Source organism: Andrena cerasifolii, chromosome 13, assembly GCF_050908995.1.
Source record: "Andrena cerasifolii isolate SP2316 chromosome 13, iyAndCera1_principal, whole genome shotgun sequence".
In the NCBI taxonomy this organism is placed as follows: Eukaryota; Metazoa; Arthropoda; class Insecta; order Hymenoptera; family Andrenidae; genus Andrena; species Andrena cerasifolii.
In genome coordinates, this window is record NC_135130.1 from 9,955,999 (window position 1) to 9,980,787 (window position 24,789).

The 24,789-nt window shown below is 44.6% G+C and overlaps 1 protein-coding gene across 7 annotated transcripts in view; it reads right to left on the reverse strand.

The window, feature by feature from the left end:
- Positions 1-519: 519 nt before the first annotated feature.
- LOC143375675 (uncharacterized) overlaps positions 520-24,789 on the reverse strand; it is a 72,045-nt gene continuing 47,775 nt past the window's right edge. For 5 of the 7 annotated variants that reach the window (XM_076825040.1, XM_076825035.1, XM_076825038.1 and 2 more), the window contains 4 exons: positions 7,281-7,574; positions 3,638-6,730; positions 2,513-2,862; positions 520-2,376 (listed from right to left, as the gene is read on the reverse strand). In XM_076825040.1, the coding sequence (XP_076681155.1) occupies positions 1,834-2,376; positions 2,513-2,862; positions 3,638-6,730; positions 7,281-7,524 (4,230 nt within the window). In that variant the 5' untranslated portion in view covers positions 7,525-7,574 and the 3' untranslated portion in view covers positions 520-1,833. Of the gene's footprint in view, positions 2,377-2,512; positions 2,863-3,637; positions 6,731-7,280; positions 7,575-13,286; positions 13,428-24,789 lie in introns of all 7 variants that reach the window. The other 2 variants (XR_013086952.1, XM_076825039.1) reach the window with 2 other exon arrangements.

The following is a 24,789-nucleotide window of genomic DNA, read 5'->3' on the forward strand; positions in this document are numbered from 1 at the left end:
GAATGGCGAATGACTTTTTTAACTTCTATTCGTTATAGAAATTTTATTTACAATAAAAATTTTGCCCATCTCTGCGCTAAATATTACAATAGGTAGATATCGTCAAAATATCGCGAGCAAACGCGACAGAGACTGACAATCAGGTCGTAGTGTTTTTGACAAGGGAACGTGAGCGGAAAAGTGAGGTTAGAATGTAATTGTTCCAGACAGTACTTCATATTTGATAGAAACTCCTTTATTATTGAAGTGAACAGAATTGAACGATGACAATTGATAATTAGAGCGTGAGAATAGTGTAGGACTTAGTCGACGACGCGTCGAGAAATTCTATTCGAAGGGATATAATGTTGAATCTACTGTAAAAAATGGAGCTAAGGTTTCTTACCGTTTCGTCGAAATTTTGATGACCAATTGTGACATTTCCTCTTAGCAGCATCGTGGTAGATACGCCGGCTTTGAGTTCCTTCGAAATAAAGCGGGACCAGCAGGCGAAGGCGAATAAAGGGAAGCATTGGTTCGTAGCTTTGGTGTATTTTTATTAACCGAAATCCTAGGCTATAATAAAGAATGCTATGTGTATACATATCCTCTACCTATGTACAATAAATCCATCTTTCACATCGTTACCATTATAACATTTGGCAACTTCAACCCAATTTTCTGTTCTCTTATTCTTGGCAGGAATTACGCTTGAATTTTTTTTTTTGCGCGCGATTTTAGATGTTTCAATTCCCGGTTGTGATCAGCAACGCGGTTGTGAGTTTGGGGATAAGACTGCAACTTCCGGATCTTCCTGGCGTGGTCGCTCGCGGGGGGGTAAAATGAGACATGTCGCGTCTTCTAAAAGACAGTTCCTTACTTAAATTTAGTGCTGATCTTTGGGTCTATCGATACGAGTAAGTGTAATATTGCTTACGCAGCACTATAGAGACGAGGTTTCCTCGTGAAATATACGGGCACCGATACGAACATCGTTTAAGTCGCAAATAGTTTACGTGCTATTATTTACAAAAAAAGTGTCACATGGTATGATACATTCAACATGAGCGTCAAAATCATGAGGGGGAACGGCTTTAAAAAATCAGTCTTCACAGCAGAGATTCAACGTTTCAAAAAGGGGTCGATAATATCGTTGTTTGGTTCTCGCAAATGGTCGGAGGATCGGTTTCAGCAATAGTCAATGGTCGCGGCTTATTAGAAATGAAAATCCGCGGGTAATCAGTCGACAAGACGTTAGTACCTCGTTTCTGAGCAACACCTTCGAGTCCCCTAGTTCAGATTCCCTTCTGAACCGGGAAACCTTTGAATTCTACCCTAAATTTTTAAACTTTGGCACGGGATAGAGGTCTTATTCTTCATTGGTACATCCACCCGTTTCGCTCGACTGTAATATTTAAAATATTCCTTCGAGCAGATCAACAGATGCGTCGAAATCTCTGGGACGTATCATCGAACTAGCACACTCAATCCAGAATTAAGATCTACATCAGTTTTTGGCACTTTTCACAATTGAATCTCCCGCTTCGCGCTGTCAGACATTTCCCTGAAAATTGTTCGGTGTGACTACCACTATTAACCGCAGTCTCTCACCAAAACTGAGCAACCATAACCTCACATTTTGTACCCGAAAAGTATCGTACCTTGAACAACGAGACGGTAACTGATACCATTTTGCGGCGGGACACTATCTGCTCACTCTTCTTCGGCATCTTCCACTGGACTGGGCCTCGAGTTCGGCGATCATGGTTAACCAAAGATACCCGCACAGCTGGGAGCGCTCTTCATCTCGTTACCACGGCGATCAGTCTCTGCGTGAGACTCTTTGGATTTGTGCTACGAGTTCAGAGGCGTGGTACCAATGTTGCTGATGAAGCTGGGGCAGGCGTTGTCAGCCCTGTCACCGCTCTGCAGCGAGAAATGCCTGTACGACATATAGGCCTGCGGGTTCGAGGATAGGGGCTGGTCTCTCTTCTCGGTAGATCTCTGCTTCTTCATCTTCATGTAGCCCAGCACCGATATCAGCACGACGAACACAACGAAGCCCATGCAGCTGCCGACTATCAGGCCTAATCTTCTGGTTAGGATGTTGGCCAGGCCTCCTCTGTCGCTCATAGTACCGTCTCCAACTATCGAATCCGGCGCGTCCAGGGTTCTGACCTCTGTGCATCGACTTGTGGGCGAATTAACCATCATGGGGAGGGCAGAGCCCTCGATCACGTCGTCGTGAGAGGCGTTCCACTGCCAGGAGCCAATGTCCTCCGGGATTGGCGTACCCCAACTGCCCAGCCCGAGGACGCAAATCAGATACCGAGTGTCCGAGGCGAGCTTCGTCAATCTCACTGAACGTGCCTTTGGGTCGAGCAGCTTGCCTCGTACCTGGAAAATGAATGGAGCCTCGTGAGTCACTTATTTATTGAGGGAACTGTACTGCTAGCTCCTCTGCTACGAGTTTGGAATCGACAATAAAGCTGCCGCAATTTGTACAGGTGTATGCTTTTATTAAGAGACTCACCTCGTCTACATTGTCCAGCGCATGGTATGCTACTTGGTAGCCATGAAGACCGGAATGGTTTCTGCTCTGCCACGACACGAGGACGGAGAACGGCTGGATGTCTTGAATCGCGAGTTTCAGGACCAGCGGAGCAGAGCAGAAAGCGTGAGGGTCGAGATCGAGGAAAACTAGACCACGTAGCTCTGGCGGCTGCTCGCATCTCAGCAAGCCAACCTCGACATCTCCGACCCCAACACCGTTTCTTTCACGACCACGACCGCGGCCACCACCCACTCCGCTAACTAGCTTTTGATGATCCCTCAACCATTCCCAGAGTTCTTGCGACTCGCAGCCGCAGTGCAACGGATTCTCTGCGAGCAGTGACGGAATGACCGAGTCAGAAGCTGGATTTGCACCTTCTTAATGTAATTGATGGCATTCATGAGAATGCTGTGCCGCTGGGGTTGCTTAATTAACGGGATGTAGGGAGACTAATTGAAATTAGACCAATTGTTAAGTGGCATGTGGACAAGCAAGGTTGGTCTACTGGAAGCTATTGAAGTATTGATTCGAAATGTCGCACGGTTTGTGTGGCGCATCCACAACCATCACCTATAGATCGGAGATTCTTCTACGGGGGATTAGGGGTACCAGCTGGCGGACTTTATACTTCCGTAAGGCACCAGTTTGCAGATTTCAGAGGATAGGATGAGACAGAATGGCGGAGCGTGTTTGATTGTCCCGTTGTTCAGTATCGATTCGAGACGATTGTACGTGACCAGTGATATGATTAGATTTCCAGCAGCAATAACTCCATTTGGATCGATAGCTGTGATACGTATACTGTTATTCCCTCTGCCGCTCACATGTCCATTGAATAAAAGTCTCCCGTGCAAATGGGACATTGATACAGCGTCAATTAAGCCACCAATTTTCCTCTTTCCTGCGTACTTTTCTTTTACGATATTTTAAGGTACTGCGATTCTACATATTCTTCTATTTTGTGCTAATATTACTTTGTAAAATGAAACTAAGTAGGAATTCAAAGGCTGTGTTAGCGGAACACTGATACACATTTACAAAGCGTAGGGAGAACTGTAAATGAGAAGTGTACATCTTACAATTATTCACCACTAATTACGTTACCTTCAGCGCGTAAGCTCCGTATCTGGGTCTCTAGGGGTCGGAAGGCGTTCAATGGCAGGTTCTCTAAGTAATTTCTGCTTAGATCCAACAGTCGTAGCTTCTTCAGGGGCCTAAATGCTTCGCTCGAGATGGCATTGATCCAATTACCGTACAAATGCAATTCCACTAGGCTGACTAGGTTCTTGAATGTCACCTTGCCCACGATTCCGATCTGGTTATACGAAAGGTCGAGTATCTGAAGCGACTTCAGGTCTTCAGGAAATTCTTCGAGCTCCTTCAGTCGATTGTGGGTCAGGTTCAGGATCCTCAGATGTTCCATGCCCTGCAACCTCTCTTTGGGCAGGATCTCCAGGCTGTTCATTCCGAGATGCAGCGTGAGAAGGTTGGGGAGACTTCTGAACGCACCTGGGGATATCCTCAGGATGCAATTTTGGCTCAGGAACAGGTGCAACAAAGCGGGGAAAGCTTCAAAGTCCTGGGACGTAACTATGCTGAGATTGGTGCCGGATATGTGGACCTCTTGAAGAGTAGGGTACATAGGTTCGGATGGGAGATCGTGAATCCTATTTAATGGATTCCTCGTCAGGTTCAACCACATTAACCCCACAAGGTTCTGGCCAGATAACGCCACAGCTGGGATCTGCCTGAACTTATTGTCGGACAGGTCCACTTTACGCAGCATAGACGAATGAGCGAAAAAATTGGCTGGAAGAGCGTTCAGATGATTGTGGCTGAGGTCCACCGAGATCAGGCGTGACAGATTGGCCATCGCGAAGCCGGACATCGTCTCGATGCGATTGCGGCTGAGGTCTAACTCCCTCAAGTATTTCAGGCTGGCAAAGCTGGCAACGTCCACGTTCGCGATCTCATTATTGGACAACGTGAGGATTTCCAGATTCTGAGCGCTAGACAGCGCTGAATACGGGATGTCTTGGAACCGATTATGGTCCAATCGAATCTCCCGGAGCAACAGCAGCCTGTCGAAGATACCAGGTGGTAGGCTACGAAGATAGTTCCAGTTTAGGTGTAGGCGAGCCAAGTTCCGGTTTAGAACGAAAATGTTCTCTGGCAGCAGGGAAATCTGCGCTTTGTCTAGAAACAAGTCCTGCAAAGATGGAAGTCCGTTAAGGCTGTGGTCCGAAACTTGACTGAAGTTGTTGCCGGATGCGGCGAGTGTGCGAAGCCCCCCGATGTAAAGGTTCAGTAACGCAGTTGCTGTAAGGAGATTGTCGTCCAGGTTTAAGTCAGACAAGTTGCCGAGGCCGCGGAAAGCACCGCTCTCGACACTCATGATAGAGCAGTTCTTCAAGTTCAGCGTTCTGATTGGCAAGCCCTCTTGGAATATGGCGTCGCGCAAAACGGTCAGGTGATTGTTTGCCAGGTCAAGCACTTTGAGCTTCTTTAGAGCAGTTAGAGCGTAGGGGTCTAATCGTCTCAGGCCATTGTCTTGAAGATAAAGCTCCTCCAGTTCGTGCAATTCGGAGAATGTTCTTGCGGTAATGTGATTAAGCTTGTTCATGCTCAGCTCCAAAAATTTCAGAGCCTGCATCGGCTGGAACGCCCCATCCTCTATCCTGGATATCGAGTTGTTGGTCAGGTAGAGTCGCTCCACCAGCAGCAGATCTCTGAACAAAGGTGCTTGGAGGTGCGTCAATTTGTTATGACCCAGCCACATTATCCTAACCGAGGCCTGTCCACGCAAGGAATCGTTATGCAACACCGCAAGTCCATTGCTGTCCAATTGGATAGACACCAATGAGCTTCCACCAGAAGACGACTCGGACACAGACAGCTGGAACACGTCTCCCAGAACAGTCAGTTGATTTCCCTGCAAATTAACGTGCTGGAGGCTGTTCAGTGTCCTCAGCGCTCCCGTTTCCATGTCGGTGATGGCGTTGTTCTGCAAATGAAGCTCCAGTAATGATGGAAGAGGTGAAAAAACTCCGCGCTTCACCTCGGCGATGTGATTGTCCTGCAGTCGTAGCTCCCTCAACTGATGCAATTTGAGGAAAGTGCCCGGCTGGAGCTCACGGATCTTGTTGCCATCAAGGGACAGGGATGAGAGGTTCTCGCAGTGCTCGAGAAATTCCCGCGGCACCCTTTCGATGTAGTTGTTGCTAAGATGTAATTGGGCCAATTGCGTGAGACTACTCAGGCCCTTGCCATCGATTCTTCTGATAGCATTCTGCTGAAGGTAGACGACCGCGAGACTGACACTGCCGATAAATGCATCCCCGGGGATCTCTAGAATATTGTTCTCCGTCAGATACAGCTCCCTCAGCTCCGGCAGCCTCGCGAACACCCCGCCGATGTAATGAATGTGATTATGGCTTAGTTCGATAGTGCGTAGCCTTTCATTCCCCTTGAACGTAGCAATATCCAGGAACACTATCTTGTTATGGCTGAGATCGATAGACTCCAACTCTTTCAGCGACACGAACGCATCCTTATGAATCGTCTCTATGGAGTTATAATAAAGGGAAAGGCTGTGCAAAATGGGACAGGGGCGGAAACAGTCCTCAGCCAGCTTTTCGAAGTTGTTACTACTCAGGTCTAGAATCAACAGCGAGCTGAGCTGACTGTAGCCATCATCCGGTAGCTCTGATATCTCATTCCAGGCGAGTGTGAGGGATGCTAAGCTCTCTAGCCTTCTTAGGGGTGGCATGGGGAACAGTTTCAGCTTATTCTCGGCCAGGTCCAGGTCGTTTAGGCTATCCTCCAACCCTGCGAACGCGTACTCCGAGATCTTTGATATCTGGTTGCCCTTCAGAATGAGTTTTATCAACTTCAACCCGTAAAAGCAGTACGACGAGAGGTCTTGTATCAGGTTAGCCTCGAGGTCCAGCGCAGCGAGCTTCCGCAAGTCGTCCAATGATTTCTGAGGCACGTGGGGCAACCGACTGGACACCAGAGCCAACGATTCCAAGCTGTCGTTCAGATATGCGAACGCTGCCTTGCTAATTTCACGAATAGACGAATGGGATATCTGCAGGTGCCTGATTTGAGAGCCCGGCGGGAAACAGCCGTCTTTCAATTCCTCAACGGTTTTGTCCAGCTCGTAAACGCTCAACGACTGCACCATTGTACCTGCTCCTAGAAATGGTCGTAAAGGGCACGGCCATTAATTTCTTCATGCCGCGATAACGCGGAGTTTAGATTTGGCAGGGTGCGGTCGACCGAATGTTCGCAGTGGACTTTATTGGCGGCGTAAAAGATAATGAATTCTGCGAAGGTGATTCTGCTACCATATTCAATGGTTAGAAAGCTGACCCCGGAACTATGTAAATCCTTCCGGGAACTAGAATTATTCCCTAAATCGTGCCATTATATCATACTTCGTCAAGAAAGCGAACCTTTAATCCGCGTCTATTTTAATACGTGCCACTAGATGCTAATTAATTTTCCACTTTACGCGTTCAAACAAGCACGATATAGTTGTCCTGATTAAAATAACTATCTCCCCCCCCCCCACCCCACCCCACCCGTGTTATCGTGCCCCGACGCAGCTCCTCTGCTCGTTTCGTTAATAAATGAAAATTGGACGCCACGACGCCACGTATCGAAAAAGTTTGCCCGACGGAAGTTACATTATCCTTATGTTGACAGTACCGCGTTTGCATTACGCTCAAGCTCGTGTACTCACCGCCTGCACTTAGAACTCCTTGGAGAGTGGTCCTCAGGGTCTCTTCCGTGGCGCCAGCGCATTCTAGGAAAAGACCATCGTCAAAATTGTAACAGGAGCAGCCGGGTATAGTCTCGGGGGGTGGGCATTCGGCTATCTGGGCGGTCGCGAAATTCTGTATCAGCAGGATCGGTAAGATCAGCCTCAGGGTGTGTCGCGTTGCGATGCTACACCGTGCTCTCCGTTCTTCTAGCGCTTGCGTCATCGTGGTGCTACGTTTGTCACTGCAACGCTTGGCGGTGGGAGTGGATTCCACTGAAACAATAATGCGCAACATATTTCGTGAGAATAGCTGCTTGTTTTAAAAATTCAGGACCTTGCAGCAAGAGGGGTGTGACTATATTTTTCATAGTTTTCGAGTTACTCCGTGTAATATACTCCGCGTCAAAATTAAAGGAACTCTATAATCTCCCGAGCATTTGGATCATTTTCAAATGGCTGTATCTCTGCCAAAAATGGTCGCAAAAAATATTTAAAAAAAATTTAACGCTTGATTAATGGCCTGCGACCGTTTTCGCAGAGATACAGCCACTTGCAATTGACCAAAAATTTCGGGATATTATAGTGTTCCTTTAATTTTGAGACGGAGTGTATATGTAAAAGAAAATTACATCGTTTGGTGCAAATAAACAAAAATAGAAATATTAATATTAATATCTTTATTACAGAATATTTCCCGCCGAAAATAGAAATAAAAACTTATCAACTCAATAACTACTACTTACTTATTGCGTGACAATATATATTTTTCAATTAGTGTTTATTTCTCATTGTCAAGTCAAAGCTTTTAGAAAAATATTTTAAGAAATATTTTAGAAAAAATATTTCTAATTTACTTGAAATCGGTAAAAGTGGCACTACACCCCTCTTGCTGCAAGGTCTTCAATTATTCCTGTAGCAGATGTTTCGAGAATGCATATATCATTAACAGGTGATACTACCGCGCATTTTATATCGCAGTGGTGACTACGCAGTGAAAGGTAACCGTAGGAAAAGTCGGGAATAATGGTAAAATCAGTTCTGGGATGGAGCGATGGAGTTCTATAGGGAAAGGGTTGTGAAAGCGGACTCTGTTCTTTCAATTATTGCGATCGATGCGCCAGCTCTGACGATAATGAACCTCTTCGTAATAAGAGTACTGTCTGTTTCTTCTTTCACGGTGTCCCTTAGTTCCACCTTATCTGCCTTGGTCACCGTCATCGACGCGGAAAATCTTAAGGAGGGCACGGAACTGTCAGTACGATTTCTTGGTGCCTCGCCTTTCAATTATAATGCAAATGAAGTTCTGTATAACGCGACTGCGATTTAATAATTCCCTTGTCAGCTTAATGATATCGCCAGACCGGCTCCTGACGTCCCTAGAATTCACAGATCTGTAGCGTCGAATCCTAATAATTTTAGCCTCGCTCGAAGAGAATGCGAGCAATAATTTAATAACGAATTCTGCGATACCGGATGGTGCAGCAATGAAATCGGTAGGGAAACGACAGCGCCACTGCTTGATCTTAACACACGTTTCCGCTCCGCAAGCGCACCCGCGATCCGTTGCTAATAATTTTGCAAGGAAACATCCTATCAAGAGGATCAGTTAAATAGTCACCCGCGGCGACGTTGTCGATGATTCCTAACGACGTTCCCGTCTGTGCGGCGTCCGGCTTCGGTATACCGGAAATACATGATTCGGTCCGCGGCATGGTTGGTTTCAGCGTCGTTTTTTCTTCCCCGCACAACACGCAGCCCTTATTTCCATCGCGAGGCGAGTAGCGGGTGTTGTATTTCTCATTTGTCAGTGGGGCTGTCTTGTGTACATGAAGATTCTTTTATTTCAGCAACCCCGGCGAAATAAATTCTGATTTTCACGAGTGAGTTGCCCGTTATAGATGGATTGTCTCGCTGCTAATGCATCAAATAAATAGGCATCTTCCGGCGTCGCGTGGCCGGGATACAAGGGTTTCCGTGCGAGACACATTCTGAATACAGTGATTTCCTGCAATAACAATTGCGGAATTATGTATGCCGTCAACGTAGGCCGCGGACTCCAGCCTCATTCCGCTACATCTGCTGCACCACGATCATTGTTGCAACCAGCAGGTCCATAGGGTGTTCTTCTCACCATCGGGTACCATTTTCGAGATGACAAGGGAATGTATAGGTGTGCAACGAAGTACGCCACTAATCCCTCATTGAAGAGTACCCAAGGGACTAGGCGGGCGAAAAATTGAGTTTCTTTATTGCATTTCCCCAAAGCACTGTCCTTTCTGAATAAAATGTCGGTTGGTTTACATTAAAATTCGCAAAATTGCTGATTCGGCAGCTAAAAAGGTGAAGCGGTAACTTATAGCGTCGCCTTTGTTCGGAAACTTTAAACGCGTTTTTCTCGAATCTTTCTTCCTCTTGATTCTTCCCTAATTGCAAAAGAATGGAGGTTTACATCGACTTGAGAAAACTGCAGGATGTGTAAAACATGTACCATTCCACGTGGAGCATCTGATATAGTAAAAAAAATCGAGATTTTGATAAAAAATTTAAAAGTCATCAATTTTTAGTAGCGCATAACGAATTATTCTCGAAAAAAATCGTTTTTCAGCCACCAATCGCATAATTCTGATTTAATTTTCGTTTTTATAGGTTCCACTGAGAACTACGAATCCAGCAAACAAGAACCACCCCTTTGAAATCGGATTACGTTAAAATGTTTACCAGTCTGCAGCGCCATTTTCGAAGCACATATATATTTCATAGCAATTATTTTTCAATCTGTACGGTAGTAATAAACATTCGCTAAAAGGATACATCTGGATTTGCTTTCATTCTTTAAAGAACCTGTCTCCCTAAGCTGTTTTACTTAAAATAATAAATAAACCTTGTGAAGTCGTACATGAAAAAAAATTCAGCACACGAAAGCCGTCCGTGACTAAAAGCCGGCCGGGTTTTTGCGTATTTTGCGTGAGCTACGCGACGACCCCCCTCCGCTTTACTTTCCCCCATTGTTTGCGAATATTTCTTGGCCCATTTGGACGCCCTCGCCGGTCTGGTTTTTATCCCCGAAGCGCGGTTTAATCCGCTCGCCACAGTTCATCGAAATTCTGAATAATACTCCGCAAGATCGAGGGTCGCACAATGCTCTGATCCGATTGAAAATTTCCAACCGAGCCCCGATGAATACCCGTCACCGGATGCACAAGCTGTCACGCGTCGAACCGACGTACGTGGGTGGAAAAGGACGGAGCCAGCCAGGGTAAACCCAGCCTAGATCATTTTCTGTTTACCGTTGGTCGAGCGTTCTCTGCTGTAACCCTCTGGGTAGTTGAGGTCGGCCGACTACGATCCGATTTCACTTGGGATTCCAAGAACGTTTTCAATTTAAACATTAATCTTCGTACGATTGGCTGACGAATGACGCCTTTATCCCCTGGAGCCACCGCTCTCCTTAAGCGTTCCAGTCGACGTGACTGTGTGTCCCTTCGACATGCAATCAAACACTCTTTGAATTCGTACGATAGTTACCAGAGGCGTGTTGGCGCTGCGAGATGACGGGGTGTTAAATAGGCTGCCTGCGACGATCAAATTTGACGACGCGATGATTAAATTGTCAGCGCGATACAAGCTACTAAAATCTTCATTACAGCCTCGGATAAAAAGTTGAAAAAGCGCTATTTTCAGCTTCGCTATTTTCTTCGCTGATCAGATCAAATGCAATTTTTTTTTAAAACATCGAAACACGTGACCTAGTAAACTAATCCTTGCAACTTCTAAAAAAAACTACAGCCTTTTGGACGAATTTTAAAAAAGTTATTCTGTTTTAAACGGTGTCCCAATACTTTTGCCCCCCACTGTACATCTATCATATTTACTTAGAGGGCTCATCTTTCGGTTTACAAATTCCGCGAGCGACAAAGAAGAACAGGGTGATCATCCTAAACAGTCGCAGTCGAGCCATCGCTTTAACTTACATTTTGCTGCAGCTGTGCTATAAAATTTATTAAAAAAAAAGCGTTTTTGTCCTGAAAGCCTTTGCAGAGCTCGCTCGTAATCCTACGTTTCTAGCTGGAAACAATCCGTTTCGTTCTATTTTCACTGTCGCGTGTTTGAGGGGCCACCGGACTACTCAAACAATGCCACGTCACATAACAATACCTTTATCTCATATTCGTCCCGTTGGTCGCAATCAACGTCCCCGATGGATCGGAAAGAAAAAAACCACGCGAACGCCGACGAGCATATTGAATCGGCCGGGACGAAGACGTCGGTGTAAGTATGGGGAAAACTATTTCACCGGGGCAAAAAGAATTTCCCTGCATCGTCACTTCCGGAGGATATACGCGAAAGTAACCGCCAAGTTCACTGTTTGCGCGGGCTGTCCGACCGAACGCGATTTAACTTCCGTATTTTTACAGATTCATGGCTTCCGTTGGAAGTTTCTGCCGGTTTTATCGCGGCTGGCTGTAAAACGAGGGAAACGGAATCTGAATTTCACAGGACCGAACGAATCGTGCCATTTTTTTCCCTCCGCGCCCGGTGCTTTCTCGGACTGAGTGGAAACAATTCTCGTTGCTTTAGCAGCTGCTTGGAAACTTCTTCGGGGAAACAGCCTCGTTGATATTTGTTTGATCGTTGAACCGCTCGACTTTCGCCTGAAATTTTAAGGGGGGAGCCTGGTGTAACTAAATGAAAATCGAGGCATTTTTCGGGATTTTTTTTTAAAGAAAGTATTTGTTAGATCTTTCTGAAACTTTCAGGATATTGTATTAACAGGTTAAGGTATATAACAAAAAAAAAATATTAAAAAAGAGCGGCAAATAACAAAGTTATGCCCAGTCCGTTGGCGTCGCAATTATTGCACTGCGGGCAACGTAGCGTCTTTTGGTTTCATCTGAAACCAAAAATCGAACAATTTTCTTTTAGTTTATGAGTGTACGCACAGAATGAAGTAATTTGAAACTTAAAAGATGCAAAATGAACAAATGGCGGCCTGTTGAATAAAAAGTTCACTGTTCCCAACGAAATTTTGCCTTAAATGTCTAAAAAAAAGTTATTTATTTAAACAATATCATTATACTAATAACTTAGTACTATGAAGAAAATGTTCACAAATATCCGTGCACAAGGCCAAGTCGATCGGTTGAATATTTTTGGAGTAATATTGCCCGCAAAGTGTGAAACTGTCGTTTCGAGAAAAACGCATTTAAAGTTTTGTGGTAGCCTGGCGCTCCGTAGCAAAACCGGCTATATCCGCTTTAATTTTTCGAATTTCGTTTTGCGGCTTTGGGAACATATTGTCGTGATGTTCAACTATTGATTTATGCAACAACAAAAAAAATCGATTTCTTCGATCCGCTACACCAGGCTCCCCCCCTTAAACGCACCTGATCATCAGGAGAAAGTCTGTGCGTGCAAACCGCTAATATGCAATAATGCGGCCGCATTAATCCGAACATTCGGGGCTGAGCAATCTCGCGGTTGCTTATGAGAGGGGTTTATTAATTTTCCAAATGGAAGCAGTGCGCGCCGGAATTGAAGACCTCAACAAGGTTTTTTTTACGGCACGTGGTACCTATTGCATCGCGAGCTGCTCGTAAACTGCACATAATTCCCGGAATACACTACCCCAGCCAGTTCCACCACGCAATATGCAGAATAGAGCGGTGTCGTAAAGCCGCGGCTAGTGCATGCGCCACGTCCTTTCCCCGGCCAGGTCCTTCGTAGAAGTCTGTTTGTCTCCTCTCCTCAGTGTCGCGATCACTTATTTTTTTTTAGATAAATTAGGCAGCAAGTGGCTGGAACCGCAGGCAAGAGGCCATCCGGAGCAGCGCTGTTTTACTTGCCGAATCTGATCGGGGTTTCGCCAGTTCACTTATCTGACCGAACCAAATTTCGAGGGAACGTTCGATTTCTCGGCTAGGCTCTCAGAGAGATCGTCTCCTCGCGGATATTGCTTCCCGGTGCATCAGCTTTTAACCGGTTTACCTTGTTCTCGTGGAAAGGAGCAGGATGAAACCGGGCTAGGGAACCCTGAAGAAGCTTCCAATTTCCGCGCCCGCCTATCCCCTTTCAAACGTTTTCACTTCAGAGATCTTTCTTGAGAGCCAGTCCGAAGAATCTCTGAAACTGGAGGTTTTAAGTGAATTCGAGGTGCAGCAGCTTAGATTACTGCCTCCCAATTTTGCTCCCCGTGTTGGTTAACAGGGGACAGGAATTCGCTCCGGATTCTGGGCTATGGTCGTATCGCTCTGGTTTTTCTATGGACGGATTCCGCAGGTATCGCTGCTTCGGATCGCGAGGCACTTCCAGAAAGAAACTTTCTATATCTACATGTGACATCTATCGAACTTCGAAACCATCTGCTTGGAGATCTTGACGGTTAATAGGAAAATTCCGGGCAACGCATCAAAATCCAGAGTTACAGTGGTGGTGTTTAAAATTCAACATTTACAGTTTTGTTAAAATTTTTGTAGGTACCCTACCGCCATGGTGATCAATGTATCGCGAAGTATCGACTGCTATTGCCATCTTCTTCGTTGGAAATGGTACAATCTTGTTAATTTTAATCCTGCCCAGTGAAGCAAACCGATTTGCCGCGAAAGAAACGTTGGTGTTTCGTGCTGATCTCGTTAATCCCCTCAGACCCCGTTGATTTAAGACGCCGGTGCTTCAATTAAAGCACCTTTCTGGTTCCCTTAGCCACCGTCGAATGGAGTAAATCGTCCGTGGGGAATTCCGTTGCTCAAATTAGCCGAGGCGAAAGGCATTCCATGTGCTCCTTCCGCCACAGAACGCAATGTTCGTTCGGAATACCTCCTCGATTCAGGGGACCCAGAACGAGTGCAGACGTGATTTGAATATTTTAGACAGAGGCACAGGAGCGGACGAGTCTTTCGCCCTAGCTGACATGCTATGAATTATTTGTAGTTCCTTCGAACCTCCTGTGCCTATATTTTAAACGCACAGTGTCTCCTTTTGTCCTCCATTCACGCGCCACTGTGCGTTATGGGGAAAACGTAGGCAGGTGGAGGCGTCGAGTTTTGTAATAGAATACTACTAAATTCCATGTCCCATTCAGAGGATATGTCTGCAGACGTTCCAAGAGGCTTTCGAATTTAAAACTAGGGTAGATGTTCCAATTACTGCCAGTGTCCCTGTTAATGCCACTTTATTTATTTTACTCGAGGGAACTAGGTTGTCGAAAAATCGATTTTTTATTGCATTTTCGAGAGTACTATCTTTTCTGAACAAAATGCCGCTTGGTTTATGTTAAAATTCGCAAAATTGTTGACCTAGCAACTAAAAAGGTGAAGCGGTAACTTATAGCGTCGCCTTTGCCCAGAAACTTTAAACGCGTTTTTCTAGAATCTTTTTTCTCCTGGTTTCCCCCTAATTAGTTGCGAATGAAAGGAGGTTCAGATCGACTTGCAAAAATTACAGGATGTGTAAAACATGTGCCATTTCCCGGCAAACCTTTGATGTGGTCCGTAAAAATTCGAGATTTTCATGAAAAAATTAAAAAGTCGCGAAGTTTTAGTAGCGCACCAATTTAATATTAGTTTTTACTGGTTCCGCGGGAAACTGCGGATGTAACAAGCAGGAATCAGCCCTTGAAATTGGATTACGTCATTTGTTAAGACCAATATTACCTGAAAACTACAGAAGAACATTAAAATGTTTACCAGACAGCACCGGCATTTTTAAAGCACACGTATATTTCGCACCAACTTTTTTACAATCTTTATGATAATAATAAACGTTTGGGTAAAAGGATACACCTGGATTTGCTTTGATCTTTTTATAAATACATTAAAAAGAAAGTGTTCCTTTCACGGAAAACGACTGCCTAGTCCCCTTGAGGGTAGAAAAAGAAACTACAACCCCATTGAGACCTCATTGATGAGGTTCTACCATCCCCCGTTCCCCAGAGGATGAGGTCTGAGTTTCCTTTCATAAAGAATAAGAGTTTTCATTAACTTTAATTTAGGTCTGGTCCGAAACTACACGTTTCGCGAAGATGCTCGAATTTCTTTTGAATCGATTGGAACCTCCATTTTTTAGTTACCCCTGCAAAACAAACGACCGTGGCAGTAATTGGGACATCTACCCGACCTCTAACCACATAATCAGCCATCGTTCATTGCTCTATCCAGCAAACAACCGTTTCAAACCTCTAGCACAGCCCGCAGGAAGTACGTCTTCCCCAAATAGCGCCAGCCGGAGATCTAAAGGGGGTGGAATATTGAATATGTCCGTCAAACCGGGAAAATAACATCCAGGGTGGGCAGCTTGGCCCCGCCGGAAACAAATGCCAGATATTCCGGCTGAAAGTGGGTGCGGTCGATCAGCGAAAGTCTCGGGCGATGGCCGAGGCGAGGGTGGGAACGAGCGGTCCTCCGAATTCCGCGAGTATTGGCACATACGTAACCCCCTTTCGGTCTCGTTTCCGGAAATCGCTGATCTTCGAACGAGCGTTCCATCGAACGTCCCTTGCCTAACCCGCTGCCTCCTTACGTGGAATAGTTTCGCTCTGCTTTCCTACGATAGCTCTCGAGAATTTACTGCCCTCGTCGTACGTGCAGTAACTTAAGGGAAAGGACGGGGGATGGTAGGGGCGGGGGGGGGGGGCCAGGAAACACACTTGGCGGCCCCGGCGATTTAAAGTTTGCCAGATTCGAGAGTTACTTCGGTCCCTCTTTCGACAATCTCTTGGATATGCTCTTCTCTTTGACGACCGGTTGGCTTTCTCCAACGAAATGAGATCCGCAGCGCGGTCGACTGTTGGGAGCTGGCCTTGCGGAACGGCGGACCGTTCGCATCGGGGGCCGATTGTTGGCGGAAAAAGAGACCAGATTTATTGGCCCGTTTTATAGCCATAGAGCGGAACAACTGTACGCGTAACAACGCCCTGATTAGAGACGCCTAAGTCCGATAAGAAAGTTTATTGGTCACTCCAACCAGGTGACCTTTCCGTCCTACCTGGTATTAGCTGCTTTATCCACCCTGGTCCCTTGCTGGTAGCGTAGTTTAAGGGGAGAAGACCGTGTAAATCGAACGAAGAATACGAACAAAGATTTTTCCATAAATCGCTTCTAAAACTTTTCGAAAATATATTCTCAAAGTTACAGGCCGAAATTCAACTCCGTATCGATGCTATAGCCTGGCGAGTCAGCGCGCATCCGAGCGCCGAGCATACCTGAAACGTATTTTAAACGCGTTTTTCTCGAAATCACGTTTTCAAAATTGGCGCCGGGGATAACTCAACAACTATTTCACCAATCAGCCTGAAATTTTGCACACTTTTACTTTATAATATTCCTCAGAATATGGACCACAAGGTGTAACCAAATCATTAATTTTAACTATTGCTTTTGAACAAATAAAGCGTGAAGTTTTGGCGAAAATCGCACCTAATGGTTTGAAGTTCCGCTATTTTTAAAATGTGCAATTTTTTACACCATTCGCGGTTCATATTCTTACAATTGGCACAGGAATTGAAAAAAAGTATTGATCTGTTTCACATAACTACCAGAGACGCTAGAACCGGCGCCGTCTTGCATCTAAAAAAAAACTCACTTCACATATTAATTATAATTTTACTATTATAAATTTTTTTTTACTCGTTATAATGTTAAACAAAGTACCCTTCAAGTTGCGAAAGGATCGGCGCGTTGGCATCATTGCAAAAAATTCATAAAAAAAAATAAGCCGTTTACACGGGCTTCTCCCGTTAATAAAAGAATAATGATTAAATATTGAAAACGAAATGTTCGTTAAAACAGCGCCAAGGACAGTCGCGTTAATTACAAAGGGGCACACTCATCCGTGGCAGCGGTTCGTCGATGCTGAAGCGCCGAGTTCCGTCTCGCAGTCGTTTTTTCTTCGTCTTCCACTTCGCCCTGCCCTCTGTACACGGGCAGAGAAGGTAAAGGGGGTCGAAGAATCCCCGCGGACGGGTTAAAGTATGGAGTAGTACAAAGAGCCGGGCAGCTCAGCACTTTCAAAGAAATATCGTCCAGGAGATAGGGAGGCCAGCTGAAGATCCATGGGGCGGCGGGGGAGAGCCGGCGGTGGAGAAACATCGGCGGAGAGAGATAGGGGACGCGTGTATCAGTGGCTGGATGCGAATAAAAGAATGACTGAATATCGATTTAGTGGCGCGCACCCACGCCTAACCCGTTTTAAGTCTCCCACGTGCACGCGGCAGCTCTGTGTTCCTCGCGCGGCTGCAATTCCAATGCTCGTTTATCCTCCGCGGACAGTTTAATCGATTCTCCACGGTTTTAATCGGTGCCCCGTTGTTTATCTCTGCGAGGCGGGCGACGATTTCAACTGCGGAACACGTGACGACGTGTAGGGCTAGGTCGGATGCGGGGTGAATGAGCACTGATTGATTATTCAACCGCACCTGGAGGTGAGAGGTTCGAAGAATAAGAGTCTTTTGATAATCAAATCCGAAACCAGGCGCGCGCCGGCTTCGAACGCCAGCGCAGAGATCGGCGAGATATCTCTTTCAGCCGCCAGCGCCACCAAGGGGTGCGAGCCAATCGAAGGCGCGGCAACAGGAGAGGTGGAAAGTTTTTATTAAATCAGACGGAAGTGCGAACTGGGCAGGTGAAGTTCGAACACGGAAATTTATTAAAATTCACCGAGTGATTGTTGAATCGTAATGCGCCGAGGGGCAGATGGACTGACACGGCTCTATCTGCATACAGCTTTCCGAAGGGGACCTGAAAGCTGGCTACCCACGGTTCTAAATTCTTCTCTAAGAATATCAGGGGACTGGAGATTAAAATCGGCGAGGAGGGTAGCTGGGTATGATGCAATACGTGTTAAACAAGCTGGAAGCGTGTACATAACTAGCCATATAAATTAGTTGCTGCTTGGGAAGTTCTCCAGTATCATAATGGACGGCGCTTTAAAAGTCCCGAGCCAAAGTTTCCATATAAATTAGTCGAACTTCGCCGTAAACAAGATGCAGCCCCCTTTTCCACGATCGCTAGAACAATCGGGAAATATTTATCGTTGGGAACGTACGCCAAATAACGGCGATCCGCGAGGCTTTTATGGCATTTTTTGTTGTACACCCCCCGTTCCCCCTCTCCGGGGGGGGGGGTGAAAGTGGATGGCCCGAGAAACGGACGATTTCGCTCAGCTCGAATCTCTTACGTATTGCTGATCAAACAGTCGTATACTTTGTCGGAGCCTCCTCTCATGGCCCTTATTCCGAAATATTTCCTGCGAAACGATCGACCGATTTCTGAGACAGATCCTCGTGTACTGTTAGGCATGCCAGACGATCAATACGAACTGGGCTTAGATATGCAGAAAGCTTTGAAGATTTTAATTCTTAAAGAATAGTAGCTTTATTTCGATCGGGCGTGTTTTATTTTTTGTTATTGTTTTACAATGTTTTTTATTAGCGAGTAGTTTAATTAATATTACTTTAAATTTTCTGTAGCTGTTGTTTTTTTAGCCTAAAATGGAACTGTGGCTTGGTGGTTTTAATAATTCTGTAATGTAAGAGCAGTTCTATGGGTTGTTAATGCTTCGCAAAATAAAGATCACAAGATTATTGTGATCGATACCGCGTTTAACTAATTTTTTGTCCTTTTGATCGAATATTTATTCCCAAGTAGTATCGCTAATACTTTCAATCATTTCCCCTACCTTTAGTGGTGGTAACGCTTGGTTTCGTTTCCAGAGCAAAGAAGCAAGCGTAACTAACTATGTTTTCATTGAAATTTTTTTGTAGCGCAGCAAATTAATGTTTGAGTGAAAAATAGAGCCGCGAGTGACCTAAACAAAATACACGCTGGGACCAATATTCTCTGCTGGCGACATCATTAATTCAATGTCGCTCATTAATCCCAGGCTTGTGCCAGCAAGCTTCCCTACAGCCGTGGAATATGGGCATACCGTGGATGTGATTGAACAATGAGAAGAGGCAGAGAGAGGTTGCAAAAAATCAGAAAGGGAAGCTCTTTGTAAATGCTGATGCATTCCGCGGCACCTCTAACGGAAAGAGCTGTATCAGTAACGAAATAATAACAGAAGTATCATCAACGTTGTTCCAAAGGATTAACCAACCATTTCCAGTTACCCTGGAATTTAATCGCGTTGTGGCAGAGCTTTATTTGCAACTCTTTGAGGCGTTTTGAATTTTTTCAGTCATTGCGTCTTAATTGTAAAAATGGAAATGGTCACGCTTCATCCCTTAAAGGGGAATCCTATTCTTTGGGCTAAAAGCGTAACGAAACTTTAGATTTTTCTTTTAAGAAACTGGCGATTCGAATCATCTGAATTTTGGACCATATTTTTATGCATCTTCGAAGAAGTTGTAGTTTTTTTTTTATTAATTGTTAATAATAAATATAGGAGTTATGCACGATCGACCATCACGCCGCCGTTGTCCGCTGGTGTGCACGATATTTATGTAACCACAGAGCCGATTACCTTCAAATTTGGCCTGTATGTCTAACAAACATTACTTTATACTTCGATGAACCAGGGTACCGATAAGTTATATACTTCTTTGATTACATAAGAAAATTGGCGCAAAATTGAACAGCAAAAGTTAAAGTTTCAGACCTTTCAATTTGGAAACTTTCCACACTCCTCAAAAATTTTTTGTACTTTTTTCTGACTCATCAAATTATGGCTACATATGTATACAGCGAAACACGGTTTCATTTTTCTGTATTAGATTACCAGGAAGATAAATATCACGCACATCAGCAGACGACGAATTTTGCACAGCGTGTTGGTCGATTATATATAACTCCTGTATTTGTTATTAAAAGTCCATAAAAAAGAAACTACTGCTTCCTCAAAGATGCATCAAAATATGGTCGACATTTCAGATGAATCGAATTGCTACCTTCTTAAAGAAAAAAATCCCCAATTTTGCTATGTTTTTAGCTTAAAAAATAGGATTCCCCCTTAACAGGTACATGACACAGGATTCCTGAAGCAACTAGCACAATTATACCAATGGAAGTCCATACTGCAGGCACGAAATATTATTTTCAATTAACCTTCTCCCTGGTATGTCTGCTAGGAGTCGTTTCTATGGCATCATTATTCCCAAGCACGCAGCGCTATCGGAAATCCGACGGGCATAATGTTATTATCGACGCTTTTATAATTAAAAACCGGGGGTTTCATTTCGTCCCTCGCCAGACGTTTTCCCCTTCCTCCCTCGTGCTTTTCGTTTTTCCAGCGAGGTCGCAGGGTGGGCTTTTTAATTTCTTTCACCTTCGACTACGTCCCCCTTACCTCCATCCCTTTCACCGTCACCCCTTCTGTCACGTTGTGCGGGGGAATTAAGGTTTCTGCGTTGCGTGGCGGATTCAGAAACCCTTAATACGAATGCTCGGAGTAAACGCGTTTCTTTAACAGCGATGAAGTGCTGCGAACAGGCGAATCGCTTAAAATGTCATTGAAGCAGGTAAACGCGAAGGCAGACCGAAACTGGGGAGGAATTCTGTGAGGAATCACTTATTCGAAATGCTACGCACAGTTTAGCGTGCGTTCTCCTATCGGGCATTCGCATCTTCCCAATTCCTTCCAAAAGTACCCGCTGTAAAATTCCGTTAACCAGGGCGGGGCGTTAATTGCAGAAGGCTTAGCGAATTTACACGATGAAATTTAAGTCCGCGTGTTCCGTACCATGTCCAGCCGCTTTCGCACTGGATGTGTCGATTGTCGAATGCCACTCACGAAGAATTTAATAAATAAATTGAATGCATTCGTGGCTCATCTGATAAATTGAATGCTCGCCCGGAAAATGCAGAGACCACTGTTAGCAATAAATTGTAGACCGTGGAGAAAATTCCTCAACGAAATTTGCCAAACCCAGGCGCGTAAAACGTTCAAAATCCACGTGGAAATCTGCCCCCTTCAGGCGTTCATTTGCATAAAATTAGACAATTCTATGAGAAATTATTTGGAAAAATTATTTTGTTCGCGAAATTTTTATTTCAAATAATTTTTTGCCCATCTCTGATACGGAGGTACACCGGGCAGGTGGGTAACCGAGTTCCTGGATGCTCCAATGCTCCATCTCGTACCGAGGAACCTGTCGGATTTTCCAACCGTGGCGTCTACGGCGGAAAACTTTGCGCCTCATAAAGTCATAAGCACATCAGGAATGCTTTTTCCACTGGTATGTTGGGGGAGCCGTTAAGTGCAGGCAGGAGCGAAAGGGTAATGTGTTTTCAGCAAAAGAAACGTTCCGCGAAATTTTCTGCGTGAATCGCACTGCACCCGGAATATTTTTCCTTAGCTTTCCCCGGAAAGCACGAGCACTTTGCCTGCGCTTCTTCCCTTAAGATAGCCGCGGAGATATGAATAAGAGATACAATTGCAGTGGACGTTGTTAATGACGGTTGCTTGCTGTATACGGAACGAACGTACGACTCTGATAATGGCAACCACTTAAAATCTATAACTTCCCCCCTTCTGGTGTTTGCGAAATGGAATTCTGTAGATTTTTCATAAGAATGCCTGCAGAGGGACGATAAAGGGGCAAGAATTATCAAGCAAATGACGCCGGATGATGAGGCGGCTCGTTGCCGTGGAATTTATTCATGGAACTCCTCTTGTTTCGATGTTAATGATGCGTCGAATCCTTTGTGGAATTGTCAGTAATGAAGGAGGGGAAAGAATAGGGCGGTTGGCTTTGATATCGATTACGTCGCTTCGGGATTGGAATTGGTAGCCCCATTACTGCATCGAATCGTCAAAGTCGTGAATTTGATGAAATAAAAGTGTGCGTCGGGGCGCGAGATCGATTTCGTGATAAGCTAGACATTGGGCTTTAATTTAACCATCGAAACGAGCTGTTGAGCCGACTGCAAATTTTAGCAAATGTAGCTGCGCAAGTAGACAGGCGAACGTGTCTCCTAAATTTAATGAAGTTGATCAATAATTGGCAAGCAGAGCGGTGCTCCATCCCGATAATTCCGACGAAATTTAATAATCGATTGACTAACAAGGAAAGCTGCCAAACCCGGAAATTCAAAGAATTCTGAGACTTCGCGAATACGCAGAGGATTTCCTCCCGATTACAACGCAATTTTTTTTTGCTGCTCAAATTCGCTCTAAGGTGGTGAAATTGACCCCTTAAATTCCAGATATTTTCCGATTTTCTGTTACAACTCGCGAGCTGTAAATTAGCAAATGATAGTCCTAATTAAAAGAAGTAACTTTTGCCTTGAAACTTTTTCTCTACCTCTTACAGATTGCGAGTTACAAAATAAAATCGGAAAATAGCCGAATTTTCAGGGGTTAATTTCACCCCCTTAGAGTGAATTTGGGCAGCAAAGAAAAATTGCATTGTAATCGGGAGGAAATCCCCTGTATATTCACAGTTTCGTTTTTTTTTTAATTCCGTGTTCGGGATCTTTCCTTGTAAGTGACTCAAATGAGAATTAGATTGAAGCTGCAATATTATCGCAAGAAATTGTACGAATTCATTGGGGCTGGGTCACGAGGCGTATGCCTCTAGAAACTTCCCATGAATACACGAACGTCATTATTCTCAGTTGTGATTGAAACGTGCATGCTTCATGCATTTTTATGCGCAATTGTACATTTAGAGTAAGGAAACTCGTTTACTCGATGCCATTGTAGCTAAAGAACCCAGCGAACAAAGTCAAGCAGCGTGCCCTACACAAACGACGTGCAATATCGATTCACGGATCCAGTATCACGAAATATCTAACTACGAAGAGATACTGCATATGAGGCTTGAATATTTAACATCCACCACATTCTCTTGCAGAGCTCGTTCCGCCGGCCAGATTATCGAATGATAAGCGCTCCGAGCGGCGGAGCGAGTTAACAAAGGGGCGGGCATCGATGTTGTTCTCAAGATGTACCTTTACCGGGACTTTTCTTCCTCCTTCGTTTTATTTAAAGCAATCTCGGTAGCTTAATGTGTTGTGACTATGTTCCGCGCATTTGTAACAACGAAAGCTTTTCGCTTGAACTGGGCAAATGTATATCAACCCCTGTGTTACCATGAAACATTGAATCCATGCTTTGCATAATATCGAGAGAAGATTGGCGACCCGGAAATTCATAAAATAATTCAACACTGTTTGCAAGTAGAGTAGAGTAAGACGACCCTAATTTTTGGTTCGTGGCATAGTGCAGTTTTAGGGGGTGAAATCACCCCTTGAAAGGAATGCCAAATTTCTTTTTTGGGAAATATCTCGAGAAGGGTGAACGATATCGAAAAGATGTTTTAACGAAAGTAGCATCTTTTTTTTATATCAACAAAACTGCGTAAAGTAATTATAAAATTAAAGTTTGGTGGTGGGGGTAACTCGAGTAGTATGGATTTTTTGATAATTATTTTTACGCAGTTTTGTAGATATAAAAAAAAGATGCAATTTTTGTTTGAAACCCTTTTTCGATATTCCTCGCTGTTCTCGAGATATTCCACGGAAAAGAAGATTCCGCAATTTTTCCAAGGGGTGATTTCAAAAAATAGGATTGTCTTGCGAATGAATTACTCTACTTGCGCACAAAGCTGCATAATTTTCTGAATTTTTGGGTTACCTAACTTGCCTTGTAACTTGAAGAATTCCGATTTCATCATAAATTTCAACGCTGCGATCGAAAGTCTGAAGGGCGCCGTTAGTGGTTGAAAGTTTCGCGTTATCTCGGGACAATATCATACACCGTGATATGTAATTTTGACCTACAAATCATCCCGCTAAATTTTTCCATTAATTATATCTAGTTTCCGTAGTCGCGGGTTGCGGTTACTGCCACACGCCAGAACTTCGGAACTAGGTAGGCCAGTTCGGCAACTATAACTTCCGCGGTTTGGATATCGGTAACTTTGCTACAACTTATAATGCTCAAATTAAGATTGAAGCGCGGATAACAACGAGATCACGTACCCTAAAGAGCATTTTGCCTGTATAGATATCACACATTCGCCTGCACCTTCGCCTAAATATAATTTTCACAGTGTAGCGGTGTGGATAATTGTAGGGCAGAGGTAGCTTTGCCCAGGGAATGGAGGGTTGCATACAGTAATTATGTTTCACGGCCCCTGAGACACGGCGCAGTCGATGCATAGGCTATTACTCTGAATTTCGTATATTGATTGGGAAAAACGCATGGTACTATCACAAAACTACCCCTAATGGCTTTGAACGAATGGCACCCAACCTCTTATACATCTGCAGTCACTAACAAGGGAAGACACCCAACCCGGAAATTCAAAAAATAATGAAACTTCGGGTGTATACTACGCAATTTTTTTTGCCGCTCAAATTCACCCTAAAAATCCGACTATTTTCCGATTCTGGTGATAACTCGCAAACTGTAGGAGACAGAAGAAAAGTTTTCAGACAAAAGTTACTTCTCTTAATTAGGATAATCATTTCGTAAAAGTGCTACGCGAGTTATAACACAAAATTGAAAATGGCCAAATTTTCAGGGACCAATTTCACCCCTTAGAGGCAGA